This window comes from Bos grunniens, chromosome 1 (assembly GCF_055505025.1).
Source record: "Bos grunniens cultivar Pamir isolate PY7600 chromosome 1, Bosgru_T2T1.0, whole genome shotgun sequence".
In the NCBI taxonomy this organism is placed as follows: Eukaryota; Metazoa; Chordata; class Mammalia; order Artiodactyla; family Bovidae; genus Bos; species Bos grunniens.
Window position 1 is genome coordinate 114,956,838 of NC_141165.1, and position 25,983 is coordinate 114,982,820.

At 36.4% G+C, this 25,983-nt stretch overlaps 1 protein-coding gene and 2 pseudogenes across 1 annotated transcript; all 3 read right to left on the bottom strand.

Annotated features, from left to right (window-relative positions):
- Nucleotides 1–6,543: 6,543 nt before the first annotated feature.
- On the bottom strand, nucleotides 6,544–9,743 carry LOC147380134 (olfactory receptor 5H1-like; annotated as a pseudogene).
- Nucleotides 9,744–12,159: 2,416 nt separating this feature from the next.
- On the bottom strand, nucleotides 12,160–13,101 carry LOC147380135 (olfactory receptor 5K1-like). Its single transcript, XM_086410845.1, has one exon. The coding sequence runs from the start codon at nucleotides 13,084–13,086 to the stop codon at nucleotides 12,160–12,162; it is 927 nt and encodes a 308-aa protein (XP_086266971.1). The 5' UTR covers nucleotides 13,087–13,101.
- An 11,007-nt stretch (nucleotides 13,102–24,108) lies between these two features.
- On the bottom strand, nucleotides 24,109–25,029 carry LOC147380136 (olfactory receptor 5H2-like; annotated as a pseudogene).
- Nucleotides 25,030–25,983: the final 954 nt, after the last annotated feature.

Below are 25,983 nucleotides of genomic sequence, written 5' to 3' on the forward strand. Positions count from 1 at the left end.
ACCATTTTTCTAGATTCCATAAATACGTGTTCATACATGATATTTGTTTTTCTCTTTCTAATTTACTTCACCCTGTATAACAGGCTCTAGGTTCATCCACCTCAGTTCAGCTAACTCAGATTCACTCCTGTTTATGGCCAGCAGCACTTACCGAAGAGACTGAATTTTCTCATTGTATGTCATTCCTATTTTACTGTAGATTAAATAATGATAAGTTTATGGGTTTATGTCCTGGCTCTCCTTTGTGTTCCATTTATCTGTACACCTGTTTTTGTCCCAGTGCCATATTGTCTTGATGACTTTAATTTGTAGTATATTCTCAAATCAGGGAGTATATATACCTCCAGCTCTGTGATTTTGTCTCAGGATTGTTTTGGCTATTTGAATTATTTTGTTTTTCAATACAAATTTTAGTACTGTTTGTTCTATCATGAAAAATGTCATGATACTTTGATAGGATTGAACTGAATCTGTAGATTACCTTGGGTAGTATGTCATTATAACAAGGTTGATTCTTCCAATCAGAGAACACAGTGTCTTTTCATCTATTTGTGTATGCTTTCATGTCTTTATCAGTGTCTTATACTTTTCTTAGTTATTTTATGTCCTTAGGTAGGTTTATTGCTAGGTATTTTATTTTTTAATCTAATTATAAATAAGATGTCTCCTTAATATCTGTTTCTGATAGTTCATTGTTAATTCATAGAAATGCATCCGATTTCTGCATATTAATTTTGTATCTTGCAACTTTATTGATGTTGAATTTTTTCAAAAGGTTTTTCTGCATGTATTGAAATGATCATATGATTTTTATTCTTCAATTTTTTTGCTGTGGTGTATCACATTGATTGACTTGTAGAACCATCTTTGCATACTTGGTGTAAAACCCACTTAATCATGTGTGATCTTTTAAATATATTGTTGAAATTGGTTTGCTAATATTCATTTGAAGATTTTTGCTTTGGTGTTCATCATAGATATTGGCCTATAATTTTTTGTGATATATGTATTTCTAGCTTTTATATCAGGGTAATCCTGGCAATGTAAAATGAGTTTGGAAGCTTTCCTTCCTCTGTAATTTTTAGAATACTTTGAGAAGGATGGGTGTTAACTTTTCTCTAAATGTTGGATAGAATTCACCTGTGACGCTACCTTGTATTGGACTTTTGTTTTTTGGGGGTTTTGTTGTGTTTGTTGTTGTTGTTACTTTACTGATTCAATTTCTCTGCTGGTAATCGGTCTGTTCATATTTTCTGTTTCTTTCTGGTCTGTCTTGAGAGACTGTACATATCTTGGTATTTATCCTTTTCTTCTAGGTTGTCCCTTTTATTGACATATAGTTTGTTCATAGTAATCTCTTATGATCCTTTGTAATTCTGTAGTGCTGGTTGTCATTTATTCTTTTCCATTTCTTATTTTTTTGATTCAGATCCTCTTTCTTTTGATGAGTCTGGCTAAAGGTTTAACAGTTTTGTTTATCTTTCAAAGAACCAGTTCTTAGTTTCATTAATCTTTTATATTTTTTTCTTTTAATATCTTTCATTTATTTCTGCTTTGACCTGTATGTTTTATTTCCTTTTACTCAGGAATGAGATTTTTCTTATTTCTTAGGTAGACTTGTTTAGCTGTAAACTTTCGTCTAATAACTGCCTTTACAGGATCATTGTGTTTTCATTTTTTCCCCCTTTTTTAAAACAATGTCTTCTTTGATTTCTTCATTGATCCGTTGAATTTTTAGTAGTGTGTTATTTAGCTTCCACATGTTTGTGTTTTCTGCAGGGATTTGTTTTTCTCATTATTGATTTTTAGTCTCAAAACATTGTGGTCAGAATGCTTGATCTGATTTTAATTTTCTTAAATTTCCTAAGGCTTGTTTTTGGGTGCTGCCATTCGTGATGTATCCTGGAGAGTGTTCCATGTGCATTTGAAACAGTGTGCTCTTGCTGTTGTGGGGCGGAATGTCCTGTATACATATATATTAAGCCCAGTTTCCTTACTGATTTTCTGTGTGGATGATCCATCCACTGATGTAAGAGGAGTGTTAATGTCCCCTACTATGATTGCATTATTGTCAACATCTTCCTTTATGTTCATCAATATTTGCTTTCTGTATTGTGCTTCTATGTGGAGTATATAAATATTTACAATGGTTATATCTTCTTGGATGATCCCTTGATCATTATGTAGTGTGTTTCTATGTCTCCTGTTCCTGTCTTTGTTCTAAAGTCTATTTCATTTAATATAAGTATTGCTACCTTGTGGCTCAGCTGGTAAAGAATCTGCCTGCAGTGTTAGAGACATGGGTTTGATCCCTGGAGAAGGGAAAGGCTACCCACTCCAGTAATCTGGCCTAGAGAATTCCATGGACTGTATAGTCCAGGTAGCAAAGAGGCAGACACAATTGAGCAACTTTCACTTTCACTTCACCCTAGCTTTATTCTGATTTCCATTTATATGGAATAACTTTCATCCCTCCATTTTCAGTCTCTGTGGGTCTTTAGATCTGAAGTGAGTATCTGTGGGATAAAGATGGGTATTGTTTTTGTATCCCTTCAGCCTTTCTGTATGTTTTGGTTGAAGCATTCAGTCTTTTTACATTTAAAATAATTATTGATAGTATGTACTTAATGCCATTTTATTAGTTGTTTTGTACTTCTTTTTTTATGTTTTCTTCTTCTTTGATTTCTTCCCTTCTGACTTGATAACCTTATGGCTTGTATTTCTTTCTACTTTTTATGTGTTGTATCTATTATGATTTTTGGTTTGTGGTTGCCATTAGGTTTATACATAGCAGTCTATATTGGAATATTAGTTCAGATGCTCAGTCATATCCGAGTCTGTGACCCCATAGACTGCAGCACGCTGGGCTTCCCCATCCATCACCTACTCCCAGAGTTTGCTCAAACTCATGTGCATCGAGTGGGTGATGCCATCTGACCATCTCATCCTCTGTCATCACATTCTCCTCCTGCCTTCAGTCTTTCCCAGAACAGGGTCTTTTCTAATGAGTCAGTTCTTCGCATCAGGTGACCAAAGTATCAGAGCTTCCAATGAATATTCAGGATTGATTTTCTTTAGGATAATTGGTTTTATCTCCTTGCAGCCAAGGAGCTCTCAAGAGTGTTCTCCAACACCACAGTTCAGAAGCATCAATTTTTTGGTGCTCAGCTTTCTTTATGGTCCAGCTCTTACAAATCTATATCACTCCTGGGAAAACCATAGCTTTGACTATATAGACCTTTGTTGGCAGAGTAACATCTCCTCTTTTTAATATGCTGTCTAGTTTTGTCATAGCTTTTCTTCCAAGGAGCAAATGTCTTTTAATTTCATGGCTGCCATCACCTTCTGCAGTGATTTGGGAGCCCCAAAAAATAAAGTCTGTCACTATTTCCATTGTTTCCCCAACTCTCTGCCATGAAGTGATGGGACCAATGCCATGATCTTTTTTTTTTTAATGTTGAGTTTTAATCCAGCTTTTTCACTCTTCTCTTTCACTTTCTTCAAGAGGCTCCTTAGTTCCTCTTTGCTTTCTGTCATAGGGTGGTGTCATCTGCATATCTGAGATTATTGGTATTTCTCCCTGTAATCTTAATTCCAGCTTGTGCTTCATTCAGCCTGACATTTCACATGATGTATTCTGCATATAAATTAAATAAGCATGGTGACAATATACAGCCTTGATGTACTCCTTTCACAATTTGAAACCAGTCTATTGTTCCATGTCCAGTTCTAACTGTTGCTTCTTAACCTGCATACAGATTTCTCAGGAGGCAGGTCAGGTGGTCTGGTATTCCCATCTCTCTCAGAATTTTCCACAGTTTGTTATGGGTTGCCATTTTTTCTCCAAAGAATCTTCTCAACCTGTAGATCATACCTGTTTCTCTTGCATCTCCTGCATTGGCAGTCGGATTCTTTACCATCAGCTATGTGTGGTAACTAAGCTGACAACAGGTGAACTTGTGGTGGTTCATATTTTGTGTCACGTTGACTTGATCTAGATTGCCCAGATATCCAGTTATCATTATTTTTGTGTGTGTCTGTGTGTTTCTAGAAGAGATTAGTATTGACTTAGTAGACTTAGTAAAGTGGATTACAGCACCCTTTGTATGTGAGTGAAATCTCATCCATTCTGGGCCTGTATGGAACAGAAAGGCAGAGGAAGGCTGACTGAATCTGATTCATGACAGAACATGAATCTTATTTTGCCCTCCATGCTATTGGTTCTCAGCTTTTCATACGTGGTCTAGAATGTATACCATCAGTTCTTTGATTTCAAACCTGATAACTGCCTCAGCTCTCCTGGATTTCTACCATGCAGATAACAGATCACAGGTATTCTCAGCCTCCATAATATGGTGACCAAAATCTAATAATATATATACTTAGATATAGATGTATGTGTAGATATAGGTTTACGAAGAGAGTGATATAAAGTCATTTCTATATTTGTCTTCATATATGTGTACCTACCGTTGGTACTACCCTGGATAATTCTGATTGATATAAAGACTGTATATTTAGTGAACCTCTTCCTTAATACTGAAAAATAAATGGAAATATCATGATACAGTTGTTAACTGTAACCCTCAAATGAGGCTGACTTACATCCCTTCTCATCATATTATTACAGCATAAGGAATAGCTTGCATATGAAATTTCTTTGAGAATTATGGTCCAAAAATCATATAATCCCGACAAGTAATTTTTTTCCAGTGATAACAAATGTGTCTCTCTTGGAAGTTGACCTGGTTTAACTTTGTGAGTACCTCCAGAAATATGTAACAATAATATTATTGTAAATATTTTGATGCAAACATCTAACTTAAGAGCTTCTCCTGATATATCCCAGGAAATAATCCTCATGATAAAAAGAAAAATATTTAATTCACTTTAGGTGTATGATACTTGTGACTGTCTTGAAAGAAACTTAGAGTGGTAAACTGACATGCAGTAGTCATCCCAGGGCAAGTGATCCCCCTGAACTCATTACAAAATTGATATCAAGTAAAAGACTCTAACTTCATTTGAAGTATTTTAAAGATGATGCTGTGAAAGTGCTGCACTCAATATGTCAGCAAATTTGGAAAACTCAGCAGTGGCCACAGGACTGGAAAAGGTCAGTTTTCATTCCAACCACAAAGAAAGGCAATGCAAAAGAATGCTCAAACTACCGCACAATTGCACTCATCTCACATGCTAGTAAAGTAATGCTCAAAATTCTCCAAGCCAGGCTTCAGCAATACGTGAACCGTGAACTTCCAGATGTTCAAGCTGGTTTTAGAAAAGGCAGAGGAACCAGAGATCAAATGGCCAACATCTGCTGGATCATTGAAAAAGCAAGAGAGTTCCAGAAAAACATCTATTTCTGCTTTTTTGACTATACCAAAGCCTTTGACTGTGTGGATCACAATAAACTGTGGAAAATTCTGAAAGAGATGGGAATACCAGACCACCTGACTTTCCTCTGAGAAACCTGTATGCAGGCCAGGAAGCAGCAGTTAGGACTAGACATGGAACAACAGGCTGGTTCCAAATTGGGAAAGGAGTACGTCAAGGCTGTATATTGTCACCCTGCTTATTTAACTTATATGCAGAGTACATCATGAGAAACGCTAGGCTGGAGGAAGCACAAGCTGGAATCAAGATTGCCGGGAGAAATATCAATAACCTCAGATATGCAGATGACACCACCTTTATGGGAGAAAGTGAAGAAGAACTAAAGAGCCTCTTGATGAGAGTGAAAGAGGAGAGTGAAAAAGTTGGCTTAAAGCTCAACATTCAGAAAACTAAATCATGGTATCCGGGCCCATCACTTCATGGGAAATAGATGGGGAAACAGTGGGAACAGTGGCTGACTTTATTTTTGGGGGCTCCAAAATCACTACAGGTGGTGATTGCAGTCATGAAATTAAAAGATGCTTACTCCTTGGAAGGAAAGTTATGACCAACCTAGACAGCGTATTCAAAAGCAGAGACACTTTGCCAACAAAGGTCCGTCTAGTCAAGGCTATGGTTTTTCCAGTGGTCATGTATGGATGTGAGAGTTGGACTATAAAGAAAGCTGAGTTTCAAAGAATTGATGCTTTTGAACTGTGGTGTTGGAGAAGACTCTTGAGAGTCCCTTGGACTGCAAGGAGATCCAACCAGTGCATCCTAAAGGAGATGAGGCCTGGGTGTTCCTTGGAAGGACTGATGTTGAAGCTGAAACTCTAATACTTTGGCCACCTGATGCAAAGAGCTGACTCATTGGAAAAGACCCTGATGCTGGTAAAGATTGAGGACAGGAGGAGAAGGGGACAACAGAGGATGAGATGGTTGGATGGCATCACTGACTCAATGGGCATGGATTTGGGTGGACTCTGGGATTTGGTGATGGACAGGGAGGTCTGGCGTGCTGCAGTTCATGGGGTCGCAGAGTCAGACATGACTGAGTGACTGAACTGAACTGAAAGTAATATTTATTTCAATTTTACATATATTTCTTAAATGCTTATTTAGGACTTCATGTATGTAAACAGTTGTGCTAATAAGCACCACAAAAGATTAAAGAATAGCGAGACTTGTAAACTGTAATCTAAAAAAAACATATAGGCTAAAAATAAGTATTACACTATTACACAAGATCATTTGTGGAAACAAAACTGTAACATTTAAACTTTGAAGGAAGGACCATTTCAATTGGAGATGAAGATAGACACCTAGAGGGAGCATTCTCAGTGGAGAGACCTGTATGAAAATAAAACATGTACCAGAAAGAAAGTTTTGTCCTGAGACTTTCAATAATTAATTTTGGTATAACATATGGTCCATTAGGAAAACTGTGGAAGCAGAGATTTCAGAGTTAAATTTGGAAGAAAAATGCTCAAATAATATCAGCAAATTCAGAGTAGTGTGTGTGTGTGTTTATCATGTTATCTATACATTCAGTTCAGTTCAGTTCAGTCACTCAGTCATGTCCGACTCTTTGCATAGATCTTAACAAATTGAACATTCATATATGAAGTTCTGCATATGTATACCATATATACATGCATAGTCTGGTGGCAATGGCAATCCATCAAAAGTTATTGAAGAGGAATATTATTTAATCAGAATTCTGTTTATAAAGAATAATCTAACAGTAATGTTTGGGAAGTAAGAGAATATCAACATGACATAAAAGAAGTAACAAAACTGTTACAAATGACAAATGTGAGTAATTTTAGGTCCTCAGTGGTGTCAATAGGAATGTGTATGGATTCAGTGGTGAGATTGGAAGGAAAGAAATGGACCTGAAGATAAATCACATATTATCAGAGTATAAAGTCGGACAAAAGATGACATTTAAGCACTTCAGGGGCACAAATCATGCAAGCTCCTGGTTCATTTTATCTTTCCCAGCTACTCATATGATATGATAAGATGATATCATATCATCTTACAATTATTTGAACTTCGGTAATATGCATTTGAAGCCTCTGTTACTCAACAATATATTCCAATAACTTTTCCATATTACTTCCTTTTTCTTATCAGTTTCATCATTTCTAAATTGTAGGAAGGTTGAGCCCATTTCCTTCCTATTCTGCCACTTCACTTTTCTTCTCTATGCCCATCAATTAAATCTGAAACTTCATCTCTTAGCTTTCTGAATTAGTGAAGCTTTTCAGATTACTGTATAACACACAAGAAAACTAGACAGTGTCTTTCAAGGTATCATGGACAATGAGAGGCAGCTCCCCTCTTCTCATTATTTATGGACACCCACTGGGCTAAAAACATCCTCTTATAATTTGTTCTGACTTTCATTTATTTAACTCCTTTCTCATTTTTTCTTTTTATCTTCTCATTTCTGCTGATTTATCTGTGTAATATGAGAATTGAGTCTAGAGCAATTGCACTATTGTAGTGCATAACGCATTTATGAAGCCACATTGAGAACATCTGTGTATAATATGTTGTTTTCCTCTTTAATTACTTTAATTTAACTCGAACACTCAATTAAGTTTTTCTATGGCTTTGATATTTTGGGATAATTTGGTCTTTCCGGGTGGCACTAGTGGTAAAGAACCTACCGACCAATGCAGGTTAGATGTAAGAGACTCAGGTTTGATTCCTGGGTCGGGAAGATCCCCTGGAGAAGGGCATGGCAACTCACTCCAGTATTCTCACCTGGAGAATTCCATAAACAGAGGAGCCTGGGGGGCTATGGTCCCTAGGGTCGCAAACCGTCGGACACAACTGGAGCAACTTAGCATGCACGCATGCACACATTCATATATTTTAATATATTTATTAATACTCTGTCTTTCAGTCATTAAAATTCTAGGGCAATTATAAATGAAAAACTTTGAACACTAATCAATACATATCTAATCTGCACACTTATGTGACTTCTAATGAATGAAGAACACATTAGTATGAGATCTAAACATTTTTCTTTAACATTTTGCCAGAGAATCTATGATTTTCTTATTGCTCAGACTAGATGACTGTATTTAACAAAGGAATTATGACAGTTCACAAATAGAGTGTCCATGGTATCTTGAACATCTGCTTCTGCAGATCCAGGGAGCACACACATGGAGAATAGAGGGTCAGAGTATAAAGAGATAGTTAGGAGATGTGTAAAAGGCTTTCCTTATGCTTTGTACAGGCTTCCCTGGTGGCTCAGCTGGTAAAGAACCTGCCTGCCAATGCAGGAGATGCAAGAGATGCTCATTGGATTTGTGGTTCAGGAAGATCCCCTGGAGAAGGAAACAGCAAAAATTCCATGGACAGAAGAGCCTGGCAGGCTACTGTCCATGGGGTCGCAGAGTCAGACACAACTGGGTGTGCACTCACACAGATTCACACATGCATTGTACAGAATTCTTCTTTAATATTGTAAACAGAACAACTTTATAAGGGAAAAGAACAGTCAGAATGATGCACACCTGTATTGATCCAGAGAAAATAAATACAATCAGAAAATTAATGCAGAGGTCAGAACATGAAATCTTAAACAATGTCACAGTATATGTACTACATTATAGAATTACAGAAGGTTAATCTGACTTTGGTGCTAATGGTAAAAATCTGCCTGTCAATGCAGGAGACATTGATCCCTGGGTCAGGAAGATTCCCTGGTGGAGGAAACGGCAACCCACTCCAGTCTTCTTGCCTGGAGAGTCCCATGAACAGAAGAGCCTGGTGGGCTACAGTCCCATGGGGTTGCAAAGAATCAAGACACAACTGAGCAACTAACACACACAATCTGAATTTAAAAACACGATGAAGTATGGCATGAACAAGGCTACCTAAAAATGACAAAAGTAGCAGCCGGTTACATAGTCTATTGATCATATTTACTGCATAAAGTAATGGTTTGCATATGGCCACGTAGTGATCATACGTCATAGTTGCTTGCAAAAACCATTCTGTGGTTGCTCTGATTGCAAAGGAAAAAATTGTATCTTGCATTAAGTGAGAGAGATCATTTTGCTCTTGGCAAAGAGATTCTCTAGCAACTGGCTGGGGGCAGGATGGTCACTGTGGATGATATCTAGAAATCTGCAAAGGCCAGATTCTCAAGGAATAAGTACATAGGCATGTGAAGGTGGGGGGTCATTCCATAACAGAGCAGTCAGATCAAAGGTCCTCGCAATAGTGGCGAGATATATCACAAAGAACACCAATGACAAGAGGATCTGCCATTTGGTTGGTATGTAAGTCCTGTGAAAATAAAAATAAACTGTCAGTAATATTGCATTTTCTTTTTCCATATCCTCACTGGGTGGTGTCTGATCCATGGAGTAAATGAAAAGAATGCTGCTACTACTGCTAAGTCAGTCAGTTGTGTCCGACTCTGTGAGACCCCATAGACAGCAGCCCAGCAGGCTCCCCTGTTTCTGGGATTCTCCAGGCAAGAACATTGGAGTGGGTTGCCATTTCCTTCTCCAATGCATGAAAGTGAAAAGTGAAAGTGAAGTCGCTCAGTCATGTCCAACTCAGTGACCCCATGGACTGAAGCCTACCAGGCTCCTCCATCCATGGGCTTTTCCAGGCAAGAGTACTGGAGTGGGGTGCCATTGCCTTCTAGCAGTCAGAAATTATAAAGTGATATTATGGGGGAAGAGAGTTGAAATGAAACCTTGCACTTAAGAGTTCTCTTAATTTTATTTCCTCCTTAATATAATAAAAGGGGTCTGTTTTGGAGGGTGGAAATAAATTTTGCTATTGGTGTTCAGTCACTAAGTCCTGTCTAACCCTTTGAGACTCCAGGGACTGTAACATGCCAGGTTCCTCTGTCCTCCAACTATCTCCTGGCATTTGCTCAAATTCCTGTCCATTGAATTGGTAATGCTATCCAGCCATCTCATTCTCTGTTGCCCCCTTCCCCACCTCTCCTCGGTCTTTCCCAACATCAGGGTCTTTTCTAATGAGTCGACTTTTCACATCAGCTAGCCATTGTATTGGAGCTTCAGCTTCAGCGACAATCCTTCCAGTGAATAATCAGGATCGATTTCCTTTAGGATTGACCGGTTTGATCTTCTTGCAGTCCTAGGGACTTTCAAGAGACTTCTCCAGGACCACAATTTGAAAGCATCAATTCTTAAGCACTCAGTCTTCTTTATGGTCCTACTGTCACATCCATACATGACTATTGGAAAAAACGTAGCTTTGACTATATATATGCACCTTTGTTAGCAAAATGATGTTTCTGGTTTTTCATACACTGTCTAGGTTTATCATAGCTTTCCTTCCAAGGAGCAAGCATCTTTTCATTTCATGGCTGCAATCACAGTCTTCAGTTTTTTGGAGTCAAAGAAAATAAAATCTGTTACTGTTTCCACTTTTTTGCTATTTACCATGAGGTGATGGGATCACATGCCATGATCTTTGTTTTTTGAATGTTGAGTTTTAAGTCAGCTTTTTCACTCTCCTCTCTGAGTCTCATCAGGAGGCTTTTTAGTTCCTCTTCACTTTCTGCCATTAGAATGATATTATCTACATATCTGAGGCTGTTGATATTTCTCCTAGCCATCTTGATTCCATCTTGTGATTCATCCAGCCCAGCGTTTCATATGATGAACTCTGCATATAATTAAATAAGCAGAGTAGTAATTTTGTACAAGGTGGGGCTAAAGATGTAGTTTCTAGAGCCTACACTGGTTGTGAGATTGAACTTGCTCTTTGCTCAATTTCTGGGGGTAGGGAGGGGTATATAATCCCAAGTTGCTGAATCAGAACCAGGAGGACTGGGCTTTGAGCTGAGTCTGTCCCTCTTTTTTTCAATTTATTTTTTAATTGAATAATAATTGCTTTACAGAATTTTGTTGGTAATCAACTATAGATTCACTTATGTTCCTCCCTCTTGAACCTCCCTCCCATCCCATCCCCTATAGGCTTTTATAGAGCCCCTGTTTGAGTTTCCTGAGTCATACAGCAAATTCCTGTTTACTATATGTCTATCTATTTTACATATGATAATGAAGGTTTCCTTGTTACTCTCTCCATACATCTCACCCTCTCCTTTCTCCACCACCTCCATGCCCATAAGTCTGTTCTCTATGTCTGTGTATCCACTGCTGCCCTGCAAATAATTTCATTAGTACCATCTTTCTAGATTCCATATATATGTGTTCAGTTCAATTCAGTTCAGTCGCTCAGTTGTGTCTGACTCTTTGCGACCCCATGAATTGCATGTTTTATGTGAATTCGTATTCAAATATAATATCTTAAATTCAAAATTTATATTCAAATGGAAATATATAGCTTACTTCTGTCACACAGTATTGCCTAAGAAGGAGTTAATTTTTGAGAACTTGAGGTATGAGGAGTTCGTTAGATTATGGCTTCCAATTGCAGAAATTTGCCAGCAATATTGTAACTATTATACTCTGAAACTAATCGTAACTGTTGGAACTAATCGTAATGGAACACAGTTTTGTGTTACTCAGGAGCATTATTTAGTTTATCCCTGATGAAAACTAGTAGCTTATATTTTGGAGTGCATTTTAGCAGAAAGTCTCATTTCTGAACTTGTTTATTCATCTCAGAAACTAATCATATTTTACTAATTTAATATTTTATATTGAAAGTTGTCATTTCCCATTTTCTCAATATTCTTTGATTTTGAAAAAAGTTTTCTCAAATTGCAATCAGCTGTCCACATGGCATGGTAATTGTTTCAGAATGTTATGATATGTTCATAATTTTTTTCATAACATTTATTACTTCCTTATTTCTTAAACTATAAATAAAAGGGTTTAATAAAGGAATCACTAGAGTATAAAAAATAGCAACAGGTAAATCTTTGTCTTCTTCATTAACTGAATTCGGTTGAATGTACGTGAAGAGAAGAGAACCATAGAATATTGAAACAGAGAGAAAGTGGGATGCACAAGTAGATAAAGCTTTCTTTCTTCCTTCTTTAGATTTCATCTTGAAAATTGTGAAAATGATATAAAGGTAAGAAATTATTACTATGGTAATAGTGAATATTTGAACTGATCCTCCAAAGATAAATATCATTAATTCATTGATATAAGGGTCCACACAGGAGAGTCTGTATAGTGGAAGAACATCACAAAAAAAGTGATTGATTTGATGAGACCCACGGAAAGTTAACCTAAACAGAAACCCTACGTGAATCATGGAATGCAGGTTTCCAGCTACGTATGCCCCTGTGGTCATCTGAATGCAGAGTTTCTGTGACATCATGATGTGGTACTGCAGTGGTTTGCAGATGGCCACAAAGCGATCACAAGCCATTGCTGCCAGGAGAAAGGAGTCTGCACTTTCAGCAAGACAGAGAAAATAAAATTGTACCATGCATTCATAGAGAGAAATCATCTTGTCCTTAGAAAAGAAGTTCTCCAACATTTTGGGGGTGATGGCACAGGAACAACAGGAATCCATCAGAGCAAGATTACCCAAGAAGATGTACATTGGTGTATGAAGACATTGCTCTGTTACTATCAATGCCACGAGACCAAGATTCCCCACCATGGTGATCAGAAAGATGATAAAGAACACCAGAAACAGAAGAATCCTCAGATCTGGGTGTTCTGTAAATCCTATGAGGATAAATTCAGTTGCCAAGGAGCAGTTATTCTCAGCCATCTCTACCTTATTTGTTGAGATAAGAATTATGGAAATATAAGATTCTAATTTAGAGCATGTATTATTTTATCTTCAAAATTTTTATTTTTACAGCAAAGAGAAGAGCTTCTTCTTCAGATTCTCCTACTGTCTCTGTGATACAGGCACACAGACTTCTAACATGTCAGCCTCTATGACCTCAAATCTAAACCTCAGGTTCATGAGAATGTATTGATAATTCCAGGGAGGATGCTTACAGTGGGAAAAGTTTGTCTTTATGAAATTGTACAAGTACAGTGTGCAAATTTAAAGTATCCATATTTGCTTCAGTGTCCTCAAATAAGTTCAATGTTAGTATTTAAAATTTTTTAGAATAAATTTTAAATCAATTTTTCTTTATATATATGTTTTTCATTGAGCAAAAGTTTTCATACAATCTCCCCATGGAGTGCCTGTTTGAAAAAAAAAATACAATAGACAGGTTAAAGTTTTACCTTAGGAGTTGCATGAAGATTACTAAGATTAAGGGGAGGACTATTCCCTATTCAGTTTTAAAAACAGTATTCTTAAAAAAAAAAACAACAGTATTCTTTGGTAGCTAAGGAATTATATATCCATTGATTAGCATGTCTTTTATTCCTTTTCCCAGTGTCATACCTATTTCCATAAATACTGACTCTGTCCATGATTATTTCTGGTGCTTTTACCCATGTATCTGAATCATTTACTCTTTTTATATAAAGCATAATTTACATGTAAGGCTATTTAAGAAAGTTTTAACTAAATGCCCCAGATCATACTGATCTCCATTTTGTCTGCTCTCATGTCTTGTATATGCAACACAATCTAGAATGTCTTATGTATAATCTACCTTTTTATATTTGAAGGCACAATTTGCTTATTAAATTATAGACATTTTGAAGTTAACTGTGACTTGTACTTATGACAGCTGTGCTGTGCTACAAGGAGAAAACAGTATTGATTTCAGCCCTACCTCCATCCCAGTGACCTAGAAGGGGTGAAGTTGTTTTCAGAATCCTATCAGTGATCCTTAGTGACCTCTCCTGCAAGTTGAGTCTATTAATTTTGAAGAAGAGTCTACAAAGAAAAATTTTCAAACCTCATCATTCAAAAATTGGGGAATAATATCCAAAATATATAAGGAACTCATACAACTCAATAGTAAAAGTAAATCTGATTTAAAAGTGGGCAGAGGAACTAAAAGGGTATTCTTCCAGAAGACATTCAAGTAATCAACAGCACATGAAAAGGTATTTAGTATCACTAATCCTTAGGAAAATGCAAGTCAAAAACACAAGAAATTACCCTATACCTCTCAGAATGCCTGTCATCAAGAAGGCAAGAAATAAGAAGTATTGGCAAAGATGTGAAGAAAAGAGAACCATTATGCACTATTGGTGGGAATGTAAATTGGTTCAACCATTACAAATAAGATTGATTTTCCTCAAAAAATTAAAAATAAAACTTTCATATGATCCCTAAGTTCCACATCCGGGTGTATAATCAAAAGGAAATGAAAACAAGTTATAAAAGGGATATCTGCACTGTAATCGGAGAAGGCAATGGCACCCCACTCCAGTACTCTTGCCTGGAAAATCCCATGGATGGAGGAGCCTGGAAGGCTGAAGTCCATGGGGTCGCTAAGGGTCAGACACGATTGAGCGACTTCACTTTCACTTTTCACTTTCATGCATTGGAGAAGGAAATGGCAACCCACTCCAGTGTTCTTGCTTGGAGAATCCCAGGGATGGGGGACCCTGGTGGGCTGCCGTCTATGGGGTAGCACAGAGTTGGACACGACTGAAGGGACTTAGCAGCAGCAGCACTGTAATATTTATTGCAACATTATCCACAATAGACAAGACACCTAGTGTCCATCATAGGATGGATGGATAAAGAAGACAAGGTGGATAGTGTGGTGTGTGTATGTATGTGTACATACACCCACACACACACACAATTGAATATTATTCAGCCACGAGGAAGAATGATACTCTGCCATTTGTGAAAACATGAACGGACCTGGAGGACCTTATGCTAAGTGATTAGAAAGACAAATACTGCATGGTATAATTCACATGTGGATCTAAAAAAGCAAAACTTATAAAACAGAGTAAAATGGTATTACTAGGGGATAAGGAGTAAGAGAATAGGAGTAATGTTTAAGGGTACAAATTTGCAACTAATAGATAAATAAGTCCTGGAATCTAATGCACAGTATAGTGAATGTAGACAAAAATATTTACCATAATCATCAAAAGTACTGAGACTAGATCTTAATTATTCCCACCACAGAAATGACAATTATGTGACATGACAGAGTCCTAAATGTTACAGTGACAATCATATTACCATATACAAACGTATCAAATCAGAATGTTATATATGTTAAATAATGTTTTTATGATAAATACCATATACATATTTAATTTAAAAGAAGGTATCCTTTCATTTGAATCTACTCATCAGCTATTTTTCGGACTCTAAAAAAATTGTGTAAGATTTTCTGAAGTATATCACAGTGGAATAAAAGCTAATAAATAATAGTAAGCTTGCTTTTATACTTTAGTTTTTCAAAAACTTAGAAGAGAAAACCCTTTAAATCTTAATGTAATTTTTGAGGACAAATTTTGTTTTCTTCTTAAAAAGCTATCATTTAGTTATCCACTAACACTGTTAACTGTTAGGTTTACTAATATGAATTCTTTGGTCAAAATAGTTTTATTTTTCCATAATCAAAACATCAAAGTAAAAACACCAACTGAAAATTTTGGTTATTTGTTTTAAAGTACTAAAAATAATCCACTTAATTATTCAGCTAAGTTAGAAGTGTTCAATGTGAGTGCCTGAATTATTTAATAGAGTTCTTATCTTTACCTGTATATTTTGAAGTTCTACCTGAGTCTGAAAAAGTTATTGTGAATAACAGTTTGAATCTCATCCTGAATTTTCCACAATTCAGTTTTGAAAAGAGCTGGAAAGATAATGGCATAGTTGAAACCTAGTAACAACCAAAAATGCTTAATAATTGCAGATAAATATATAAATGGATGTTAATACTAAAAGTAAAAATAAATTAGAATATCCCCCTTACCTAAATTTCACTAAGAATGTTTTGTAGCACCTCACGTTTCCTTCTTGGCTTAGGTCTTACAGAATTTCAGAATATAAGCTTTGGTCTCTAAAACATTTGGGATTAAAAGAATGAAAATCAGGAGACTGCAAAGAGGTCAGAGTCAATAATTATGTTCCTTACAATGCAAAGTTAAAATTTTCCATCAAATCCTAAGGGATTTCCTTGCACAGACATGAGAGTATTTCTGTGGGGAGATTCAATCCCCTACACATAAATAAATGCCTTATAAGACTAAAGTTGTTTGATGATCACCTTGATAATTATTATATATATTCTTATTAAATGCTGTTTATTATCTGCATAAATTTTAAATGAGCTGAAAACAATCTAATATTAATTTTACCTTTTACTGAAACAATTAATATGCCTTATGAAAGATTATTAGAATTTTGAAAGGAGACTAAAAGATGTGATAGGTTCAGCCAGGGTCATTAACTTTACTCTGTTATTTACATTTGTCCCAATATCTTTTAAAAACCTCTTTGAAAACTGTAATATCATTATTTATTCCTACATATGAATTACTGAGATGTTTCTCCTACCTTTTCAGTTTCCCTCAGCTGCTATTATCTTTTTTACCTTATTTTTTCCCCTTCCTTCCACTTTGCTGTTGTTCAGTCACTAAATTGTGTCGACTCTTTGCGAGCCCCGTGGACTGCAGCATACCAGTCTTCCCTGTCCTTAACTATTTCCCAGAGTTTGCTCAAACTCATGTCCATTGAGTCAGTGATGCCATCCAGCCATCTCATCCTCTCTCATCCCCTTCTTCTCCTGCCTTCAGTTTTTCCCAACATCAGGGTCTTTTCCAATGTGTTGGTTCTTCACATCACGTGCCCAAAGTATTGGAGCTTCAGCTTCAGCATCAGTCCTACCAATGAGTATTCAGGGTTAATTTCCTTTAGGATTGACTCGTTTGATCTCCTTGCAGTCCAAGGGACTCTCAAGAACCTTCATTCCATTAATTACCTTCGATATGCTACGTATTTATTTGTTATTGCATCACAAGGAGTCAGTCGGTCACTCCTTCCACCCAATCACCATTAGCATATAGACTTAAAAGGAAAGGGATTTCTCTGTTATGTTCATCCCTGTATATTTCTAACATCTTAAACAATATGTGACATTTTGTGGTGCTCAACAAATATTTGTCCAGTGAATGAAAAAATTATACTCTCCTACTCAAGAAGTTGCAAGGTCTTCCATTGGTTTTTCACACAAGTCCATTTTTTAAAAATTTTTGTCTTTTCAGATGCTACACAGTCTGTCTGTATTTTCCCTGTCACCTTTCTTTATTCCTCTCACCTCAGGGCATTCGGCCATGTGCCTCCCTTCATTGTTCCGTGCACCTGTTTAATTAATTTGCTTATGCTTCCCTCATCTAAAACACTGTCTTCCTCTCTACTCCAAGAACTACACCATCCTCATCTCAAATCAAATCTCCTCCTTAAGGACTTTCCTAGGTCCTTAAATTTATTTTTTCATTTCCTAATATACAAGAATGTTGCTGTTCAGTCTCTCAGTCTTTTCCACTCTTTGCTACCCCATGGACTGCAGCACGCCAGGCTTCCTTGTCCTTTACCATCTCCCAGAGCTTGCTCAAACTCATGTCCATTGAGTTGGTGATGCCAACCAACCATCTCGTCCTCTGTCATTTGCTTCTCTTCCTGCCTTCAATCTTTCCCAGCATCAGAGTATTTTCTAATGAGTTGGCTCTTCATATCAGGTGACCAAAGTATACATGGTACTTGTTTTTATATTGCATTTGCTACTTGATCAAGTACAACTTGTATGTGTCTTGATTTTAAGTCTTGACTATATATGCTTAAGTCAGCAAGTCACTGACTGTGTCATATGTAATTGGAACCTGCATTCACAAACTGAGCTAGATCCTCAGTATGTGCTTTTTTATTTTTAAAATTTCAGTTCAGTTTAACCTTAATCAAGTGCTTGCAATAGACATGGTGTTGGAAAAGATGGTGGGTAAAGTGAGCACAGAATATGAGCATGGGGGATAAGACTTTCTCAAGTTTTACAAATGCTTCTGATAAAAATCTCCTAGTGATGACAGAGACACTTACATTGCTAACTACCGTGCAATTTAGGTTGTGATATAAAAAAGTATAAATAAGCTGTATTAAAATATAGTGAACAAAGTTAACTGTGACCTGGACAAATTAAAAAAAAAAAAAAAGATTTCTAAGTGGAATTGTCATTCCTGATGAACCTTGAAGATAAATTAGGATTTTATAAGCAAAGCACATGAGGAAAGAATTAGCATGAGGGAATCAAATGTTAAAAGCCTAGAAACTTGAAAAAGCAAGACCTAATTAAAATATTAATAGCAAACTAGAGTGGTAGAAGTTTACTTATACATAATATAAAGAGAACAGGTAATATAAAGGGAATGGAGAATTAGATTGGAAGTTTTGGTTCCTTTCCATTGATTTTTTCTGTCCTTTCCAATTTACCAAACCCTGTTTCTCAGTAAAGTCACAACTAACTCTAAATGCCTGCTCCAAAGAACATCTAATTACCTTTCTAACCAAACTGTAGGCTTTGACTCTATTGAAAATCTTAACTTTTGGCTTCTGTGATAACACTCACTGCTTCAATCTTCCTGATTGTTCCATCTGCTGGAACAGATTATATGCTGAGTTGTGGTTCTTTCTTTTTCCTTAATTATACTAATGTTCCCCTGAGTTCTATACTTGATCTCATTCTTCTTTCATTCTAGAATTTCCCCCAGATTGTCTCATCTCCTCGTGTATTTCACCTATTTTCCAACTTCTGGTTGCTTCACAATATGAGAGATTCCAAACCATTTTTGGTGTACATTCATGTCAGTAAAGTCATTTGGTATATTTCTAAACATAAAAATTTTATTTATAAATTAGATAGACATACCACACTGCTAAAATATTATGCATATTATAAAACATAAAAATGGAAATCAAAACAATAAGACTAAATGATAGAAATGATACTAGATTTTAAGATTTTAGATCATATTAGATATTGAAATTTCTTTTAAATTATTATTGCTCTTATAAAAAATTTTATAGCACCTCTCTTAGAGGTTCTTTCCTATGATTAAGCTCAGTGGCAAACTTTAACAAACCAGTTGGGCAGGAGTTCTAATGCCTCAGGCTACTTTGGGTCATTAGATTTGTGTCACCCCACCAGGTAAATAGCAATAATTAGCTTCAGTACTTCCTGAAGTCAATGGGAATATGACTGGTAGTGGAAGAATGTATAAATGTATAAAGTTTTAAATGCCATGTCATTAGTTACAGATATGAAGACAGTAATGCTGCTGTATGTGTCAGGAGCCACCTTAGGCATTACTGACAAAATGGAGGCACGGCCCCAGCCTACTCTCCTCATTCCGCAGGCACAGACTGGGATGAAGGAGTTAGCTCTTGTGATTCTGACTTGTTTCTTCCTTTCTTCAGTTGAGTTGGTTGGAAAGAATGTTAAGATGCTTATTGTTCTTGAGAGAAGCTTGAGAAAGCACAAAGCCTTCTGCAGTTGTGCCCAGAAAATAATCTATAAAGTAACCATTGACATTTGTTTAAGAATTTTTACAAAGAATGTCCCAGAATGAGCAGGTAGGCCACAGCTTGAGGCCATGGGAAGGACTATTATCTAAGACCTGTTTGTGAGGGATATGTTTATGGCAAAGGAAGTTTGCTGAGCTTGGTTTAGGAATAATTAAGAATAGCTAGAAGCCTTTTTAGGAGATAGTGAGCTTCAGATACTAGGGGCAAGCAGGATTTAGAAAGATAAGAAATAAACTGAGGAATGTGGTATGCAGCCCAGACATAAGCATGAGTTACAATGTAATCACAAGTAAACAGGATTCTGAGAGAATCGCTGAAGCAGGAAGGGCAACAATGAAACAATAATCTGGGTGAGGGGGAACTAAAAATGTCAAACATCTGACCTAATGCTTTTGAAAAAGTATAAAAGAGAACCTGATGCCTGAAATAAACATGTAGTCCCCTACCTCCTGTCAGGCTATATCGTTTCCTGCCAACACCTCATCCCTTCAGGCTGATCCCCTGGCTGCTGGAGCTGGACTCTGGCATGTATGTATTTTCTTTCTGTTTTGGTAAGAATACGTGTGTGTGTATGTTTATACATATACAGATAATATATTTGTTTTCTTTCCACTATTATTCCTTATCCCTTGTCACATAACATAAGATGTATTGACTATATATCATTGTAATTAAGCATTGTTAATTAGACATCATAGTATTAAGTCCCCAGATATTGAGGAGAAGAGTAAACATCACTTAAGGATTTTACCTTCTTATCTGGGGAAAGACTTAGTGCATTTTCAGTTGTACACAGCATAGTTGTATCATGTTAGGCAGAATTATGACCTTGTTGTCTTTATTTGAAGATTAAATATGGTAAGGAATTATGTATAGATGCCAAATTGATAACAGGTAAACTTGTGATGGCTCACTTTATGTATCAGCTTCTCTGGGCCATGGGATATCCAGATATCTTGAAAAATATTACCTATGGATGTGTGTCTGTGAGGGTGTTTCCAGACCTGATTAGTTTGGAGTTAGTAGACTGAGTAGAGAAGGCAGTGGCACCCCACTCCAGTACTCTTGCCTGGAAAATCCCATGGATGGAGGTGCCTGGTGGTCTGCTGTCTGTGGGGTCTCACAGAGTCAGACACGACTGAAGCAACTTACCAGCAGCAGCAATAGACTGAGTAAAGCAGATGCCTCTCCCTAATTTAACAACAACAGCAAAAAAAGCAGTGGATCATTGAATTTTCTCTCTACTTGTCTCAGACATTGCTCTTTCATGTCTTTGATGGTTTTGGTTCTTAAGATTTCAGACTCGGACAGAAATCTATACCATTGATTCTACTGTCTCGGGCCTTTGAACTATGAACATCTATTGCCTTGGGTCTCCTGCTTGCAGAGGGCAGATTCTCAGTCTCTATAATTATATGTGCCAATATCTTATAATAAAACTCTTTATATGGTAAACATTTAGATAGATATCTATATGTATATATAAATTATATATTTATATCATATTGGTTCTGTTAACTGGAAAACCCTATGTTAACACAAATACAGTACATTTAGCAAGTTTCTTGCTTTATATCGAAAAGTAGAAGGAAATATCATGACAATCTGTTAATCATTTCATTCAAATAAGTGTCATTTAAATGGTATTAATATCTTCTCAGAAGTTAAAAAAATCATATTCTGACAACATTTATAATGTCTAATATATGATTTGCTCCGAGTTCTGCATACAAAGAATAATTTGGCAGCTGTGTTTGGGAAGTAAGACAGGATCCCCAGAATGGGAGGAAAAGTAACTTGAGTTTTGTAAATCAAAAAGATATGTAGTTATGAAGGTGAAGGTCTCAGTGGTATCAGAAAGAATATACATAGAGTCAGTGGTGAGATGAAGAGAAAGGTGGAGCTGAAGATGAATAACTTATTATTCTTAGAGTATGTAGTGGGATAAAATGGACATTTAAGGACTTGAAGGCACAAACATCCAAATTCTTGTTTATTTCCATGTTCTTCCCATCCGCTCACTGAGCTACATAACCTTGTATCATCTCAAAGTTATTTGATCTTTGACATTCATTGGATCATAGAGAAAGCAAGGAATTCCAGAAAAACATCTACTTCTGCTTCATTGACTACATGAAAGGCTTTTACTGTGTGGATCACAGCAAACTGTGGAAAATTCTTAAAGACATGGGAATACCAGACCACCTTACCTTCTTCTGAGAAACCTGTATGCATGTCAAAAAGCAATGGTTAGAACCTTACATGGAACAACTGAGTGGTTCACAATTGGGAAAGGAGTGCAACAAGACCATATATTGTCACCCGTTTATTTAACCTATACACAGAGTGTGTGTTAATTTCTCAGTCATATCCAGCTCTTTGTGACCCTGCAGACTGTAGCCCACCAGGCCCCTCTGTCCATGGAATTCTCCAGACAAGAATACTGGAGCCAGTAGCCATCCCCTTCTCCAGGGAATCTTCCCAACCCAGGGATAGAACTTGGGTCTCTTGCATTGCAGGAAGTTTCTTTACCATCTGAGCCATCAGAGAAGCCAGAGTACATCATGTGAAATGCCAGGCTGGATGACTCACAAGCTGGGATCAGGATTGCTTGGAGAAATAGCAACAACCTCAGATATGTAGATGATACCACTCTAATGGCAGAAACTAAAAAGGGACTAAAGAGCCTCTTGATGAAGCTAAAAGAGAAGAGTGAAAAGCTGGCTTAAAACTCAAAATTCTGAAAACTAAGATAATTGCATCTGATACAATCACTTTATGGCAAATAAAAGGGAAGAAGTAAAAGCAGTAACAGATTTGATTTTCTTGGGCTCCAAAATCACTGCACATGATTACTGAAGCCATGAAATTAAAAGGTGCTTGACAAACCTAGACAGCATATTTAAAAGCAGAGACATCACTTTGCCGACAGAGGTGCATATAACCAAAGCTATGGTTTTTCCAGTAGTCATGTCTGGATGTCAGAGTTGGGCCATAAAGAAGCTGAGCACCGAAGAATTGATGCTTTTGAATTGTGGTGCTGGAGAAGACTCTTGAGAGTCCCTTGGACTGCATGGAGATCAAACCAGTCAATCCTAAAGGAAATCAATCCTGACTATTCATTGGAAGGACTAATGCTAAAGCTGAAGTTCCAGTATTTTGGCCACTTGATGCGAAGACCTGACTCATTGAAAAAGACCCTGATGCTAGGAAAGATTGAAGGCAAAAGGAGAAGAGGGCAACAGAGGATGAGATGATTAGATAGCATCACCAACTCAGTGAACATGCCTAGGAGATAGTGAAGGACAGGGAAGCCTGGCATGCTTCAGTCCACGGGGTCACAAAGATTCAGATACGACTTAGCACCTGAACAATGACAACAACAAATATACATTTACAGCCCCTCATTGTCAACAACACACTCCAACAACAATTACTGTTATTGTTAACTGTTAACAATATACTACTGTTCTTCAAATCTTAATCTTTTGCCTATTTTTAATTCTAGAAAAATTGACCATTTTCTTTCTATTTTTCCATTTTTTTTCTTCTTTTCTATGCCTATCCAACTTAAACCATCATTGTAATCTGTTAGTTTTCTAAATTAGTGAAGTTTTTCAGACTGACCTTCAAATACAAACAAAGCTAGAAAGGTCCTTAGAAAGCATCATAGACAGTGAGACACAACTTGACTCTTTGCCTGTCTCTAAAAAGCATACTAGCTAAGGGCATCTTTTACACTGTAGCTCTGACTTAATATCTTACTTCTAATGCCATTTTTCCTCATTATTTTCTAATTTCTGTTTATTTCTCTATGTGATATGAGAGTTCATCCCTACTAAAGATTTGTAATGAGTCAGATAAAGTAGAAAGTAATACCTTTTGATGGCAGGCAGAATTCTGGGAATACTTCTGTTCATTCAAACACAAACCTGCCTACTTGTGGAGTTACATGTGATATGAGGCTCTACAGTTGTGTGAGTATCAAATACATGATAAACTATTCAGAGGAACTCCACTAGCTTAGTACTTAATGCATTTATAAAGTCACACATTGAAGAACATTCAAACATGAAATATTTCCATTTGTTTTCTACTTTAATTACTTTTCTATGACATAAACAATTGATTAAATACCTTATATATTTTAGAATAAGATGAACAAATGCTTTAAAGAATTTATTAGGCACTAACATCTTAAGTTATTAAAATAATAGGACAATTATAAATGTAGAAAACTTTGAACACTAATCAGCATGTCACAACATCTAACCTGTAACATTTTGTGTTGTTTTAATGAAAAAAGAACATTTATTAGTATGATATCTACTCTTTTCTTTTTAACATTTTTGTCAGTGAATCTATGACTTTCTTATTTCTCAATCTGTAGATAATTGGATTTAACAAAGGAATTATAACAATGTAAAATAGAGAGTCCATCATATCCTGATCATCTGCTTGTGCAGATCCACGGCACACATACATGAAAAGAGGCACATAATATAAACAGACAGATAGCAGGTGGGTGCCACAGGTGGAGAAGGTCTTCCTCACGCCTTCAACAGACTTCTTTTTTAAAATTGTAAAGAGAACAAGCAAATAAGACACAAGAACATGAGAAAGGTGAATACATGTATTGATCCAGAGAAAATAAATACTATCAGAAAATTAATGGAAGGGTCAGTACAGGACATCTTAAACAATGGTATAATATCACAGTAAAAGTGCTATACTATGATGGAATTACAAAAGGTTAATTTGAATTAAAAAGTGTTATGAAGTGTGGCATGAGAAAGGCCACCTAAAAATGACAAAGCTAATAGCCAGATGCACAGTCTATCTGTCATAATCACTGGATAATATAATAGTTTACCTATGGCCACATAGCAATCATATGCCATTGTTGCCAGCAAAAAGCATTCTGTGGTTACACTGATTGCAAGGGGAAAAAATGTGTAACTTGCATTCAGTGAGAGAGATAATTTTGCTCTTGGTACAGAAGTTGACCAGCATCTTTGGAGTCACTATGGAGGATATCCAGGCATCAACAAAGGCCAATTTTCCAAGGATTAAGACGGGAATGTAAAGGTTAGGGTCATTGCAGAAGAGAACAATCAGACCAAGATTTCCCACAATGGTGATGAAGTATATCACCAAGAATAAGAACAAGGGGATTTATCACCATAGTTGATACTTAAGTCCTGTGAGAAAAAATTCCATCAGCAATGTTGCTTTTTTCATTTCCATATCCTTAATAGATGGCCTCGAAAAACAATGCAGTAAATGTGAAAAGAAGATTATATATCAGAAGATTAAAAAAAACAGTTAGGCTAATTTAAACAAAACCATAAACTAGCCTGAATATGATTTTATTTACTCGTACTTTAATATGAGAAAAGTATTAGGGAAAATTGTTATATTTGGAAAATGTGATTATTTTAGTTCAAAATATGTACAGGAATAAACTTATTTAGAAAAAGGAAATTCTAAACATGAACAAATGTATGGGGAAACTATTTAATGAGATATGGAAATTCCGTGTGTTTGAGATAAATGCAGGTTTTAAAAATGTTGGAAAGGCCTAGGTTATCAAGTGAATTGAATATCATAAGAATAATCTTCAATTTTATTCATTAATCATCAGGCAAGCACTGAAAACTTTTAAGATGTGGCGTGTCATCAATGGTTATTTTTGAAATTAAATATTTGGTTGCAGAAAACAGAATGTAGGAAGAAGAGTCTTGTGTCATAAATACTCTTTAGTAAGCTATGACTCTTGTCCAGTTATTCCCAAATTAGATTACATGTCCAAATTGTTTGGGGTAATTTTTCATGCAGAATATTGTCTGAGATACTATTTTAGAAATTGATCCAAAAGATCATGAATGTGGTCAAATAACATGTATTTTTCAGTACTCCCCAGGTGATTAAAAGTATGTGAAGTTCTTCTTCATGTGTGATGTGATTGGGGTGATGAGGGAGAAGACAGAGATGTCACTTCAGTTCAGTTCAGTAGCCCAGTTGTGTCCAACTCTGCAACCCAGTGGACTGCAGAATGCCAGGCTTCCCTGTCCATCACCAACTCCCAGGGCTTACTCAAACTCATGTCCATTGAGTTGGTGAGGCCATCCAACCATCTTATCTTCTGTTGTCCCCTTCTCCTCTCACCCTCTATCTTTCCCAGCATCAGGGTCTTTGCAA

What these genes read in the sequence shown, in the direction of transcription:
- LOC147380135 (XM_086410845.1), bottom strand. Translation starts at nt 13,086, where the DNA reads ATGGCTGAGAATAACTGCTCCTTGGCAACTGAATTTATCCTCATAGGA.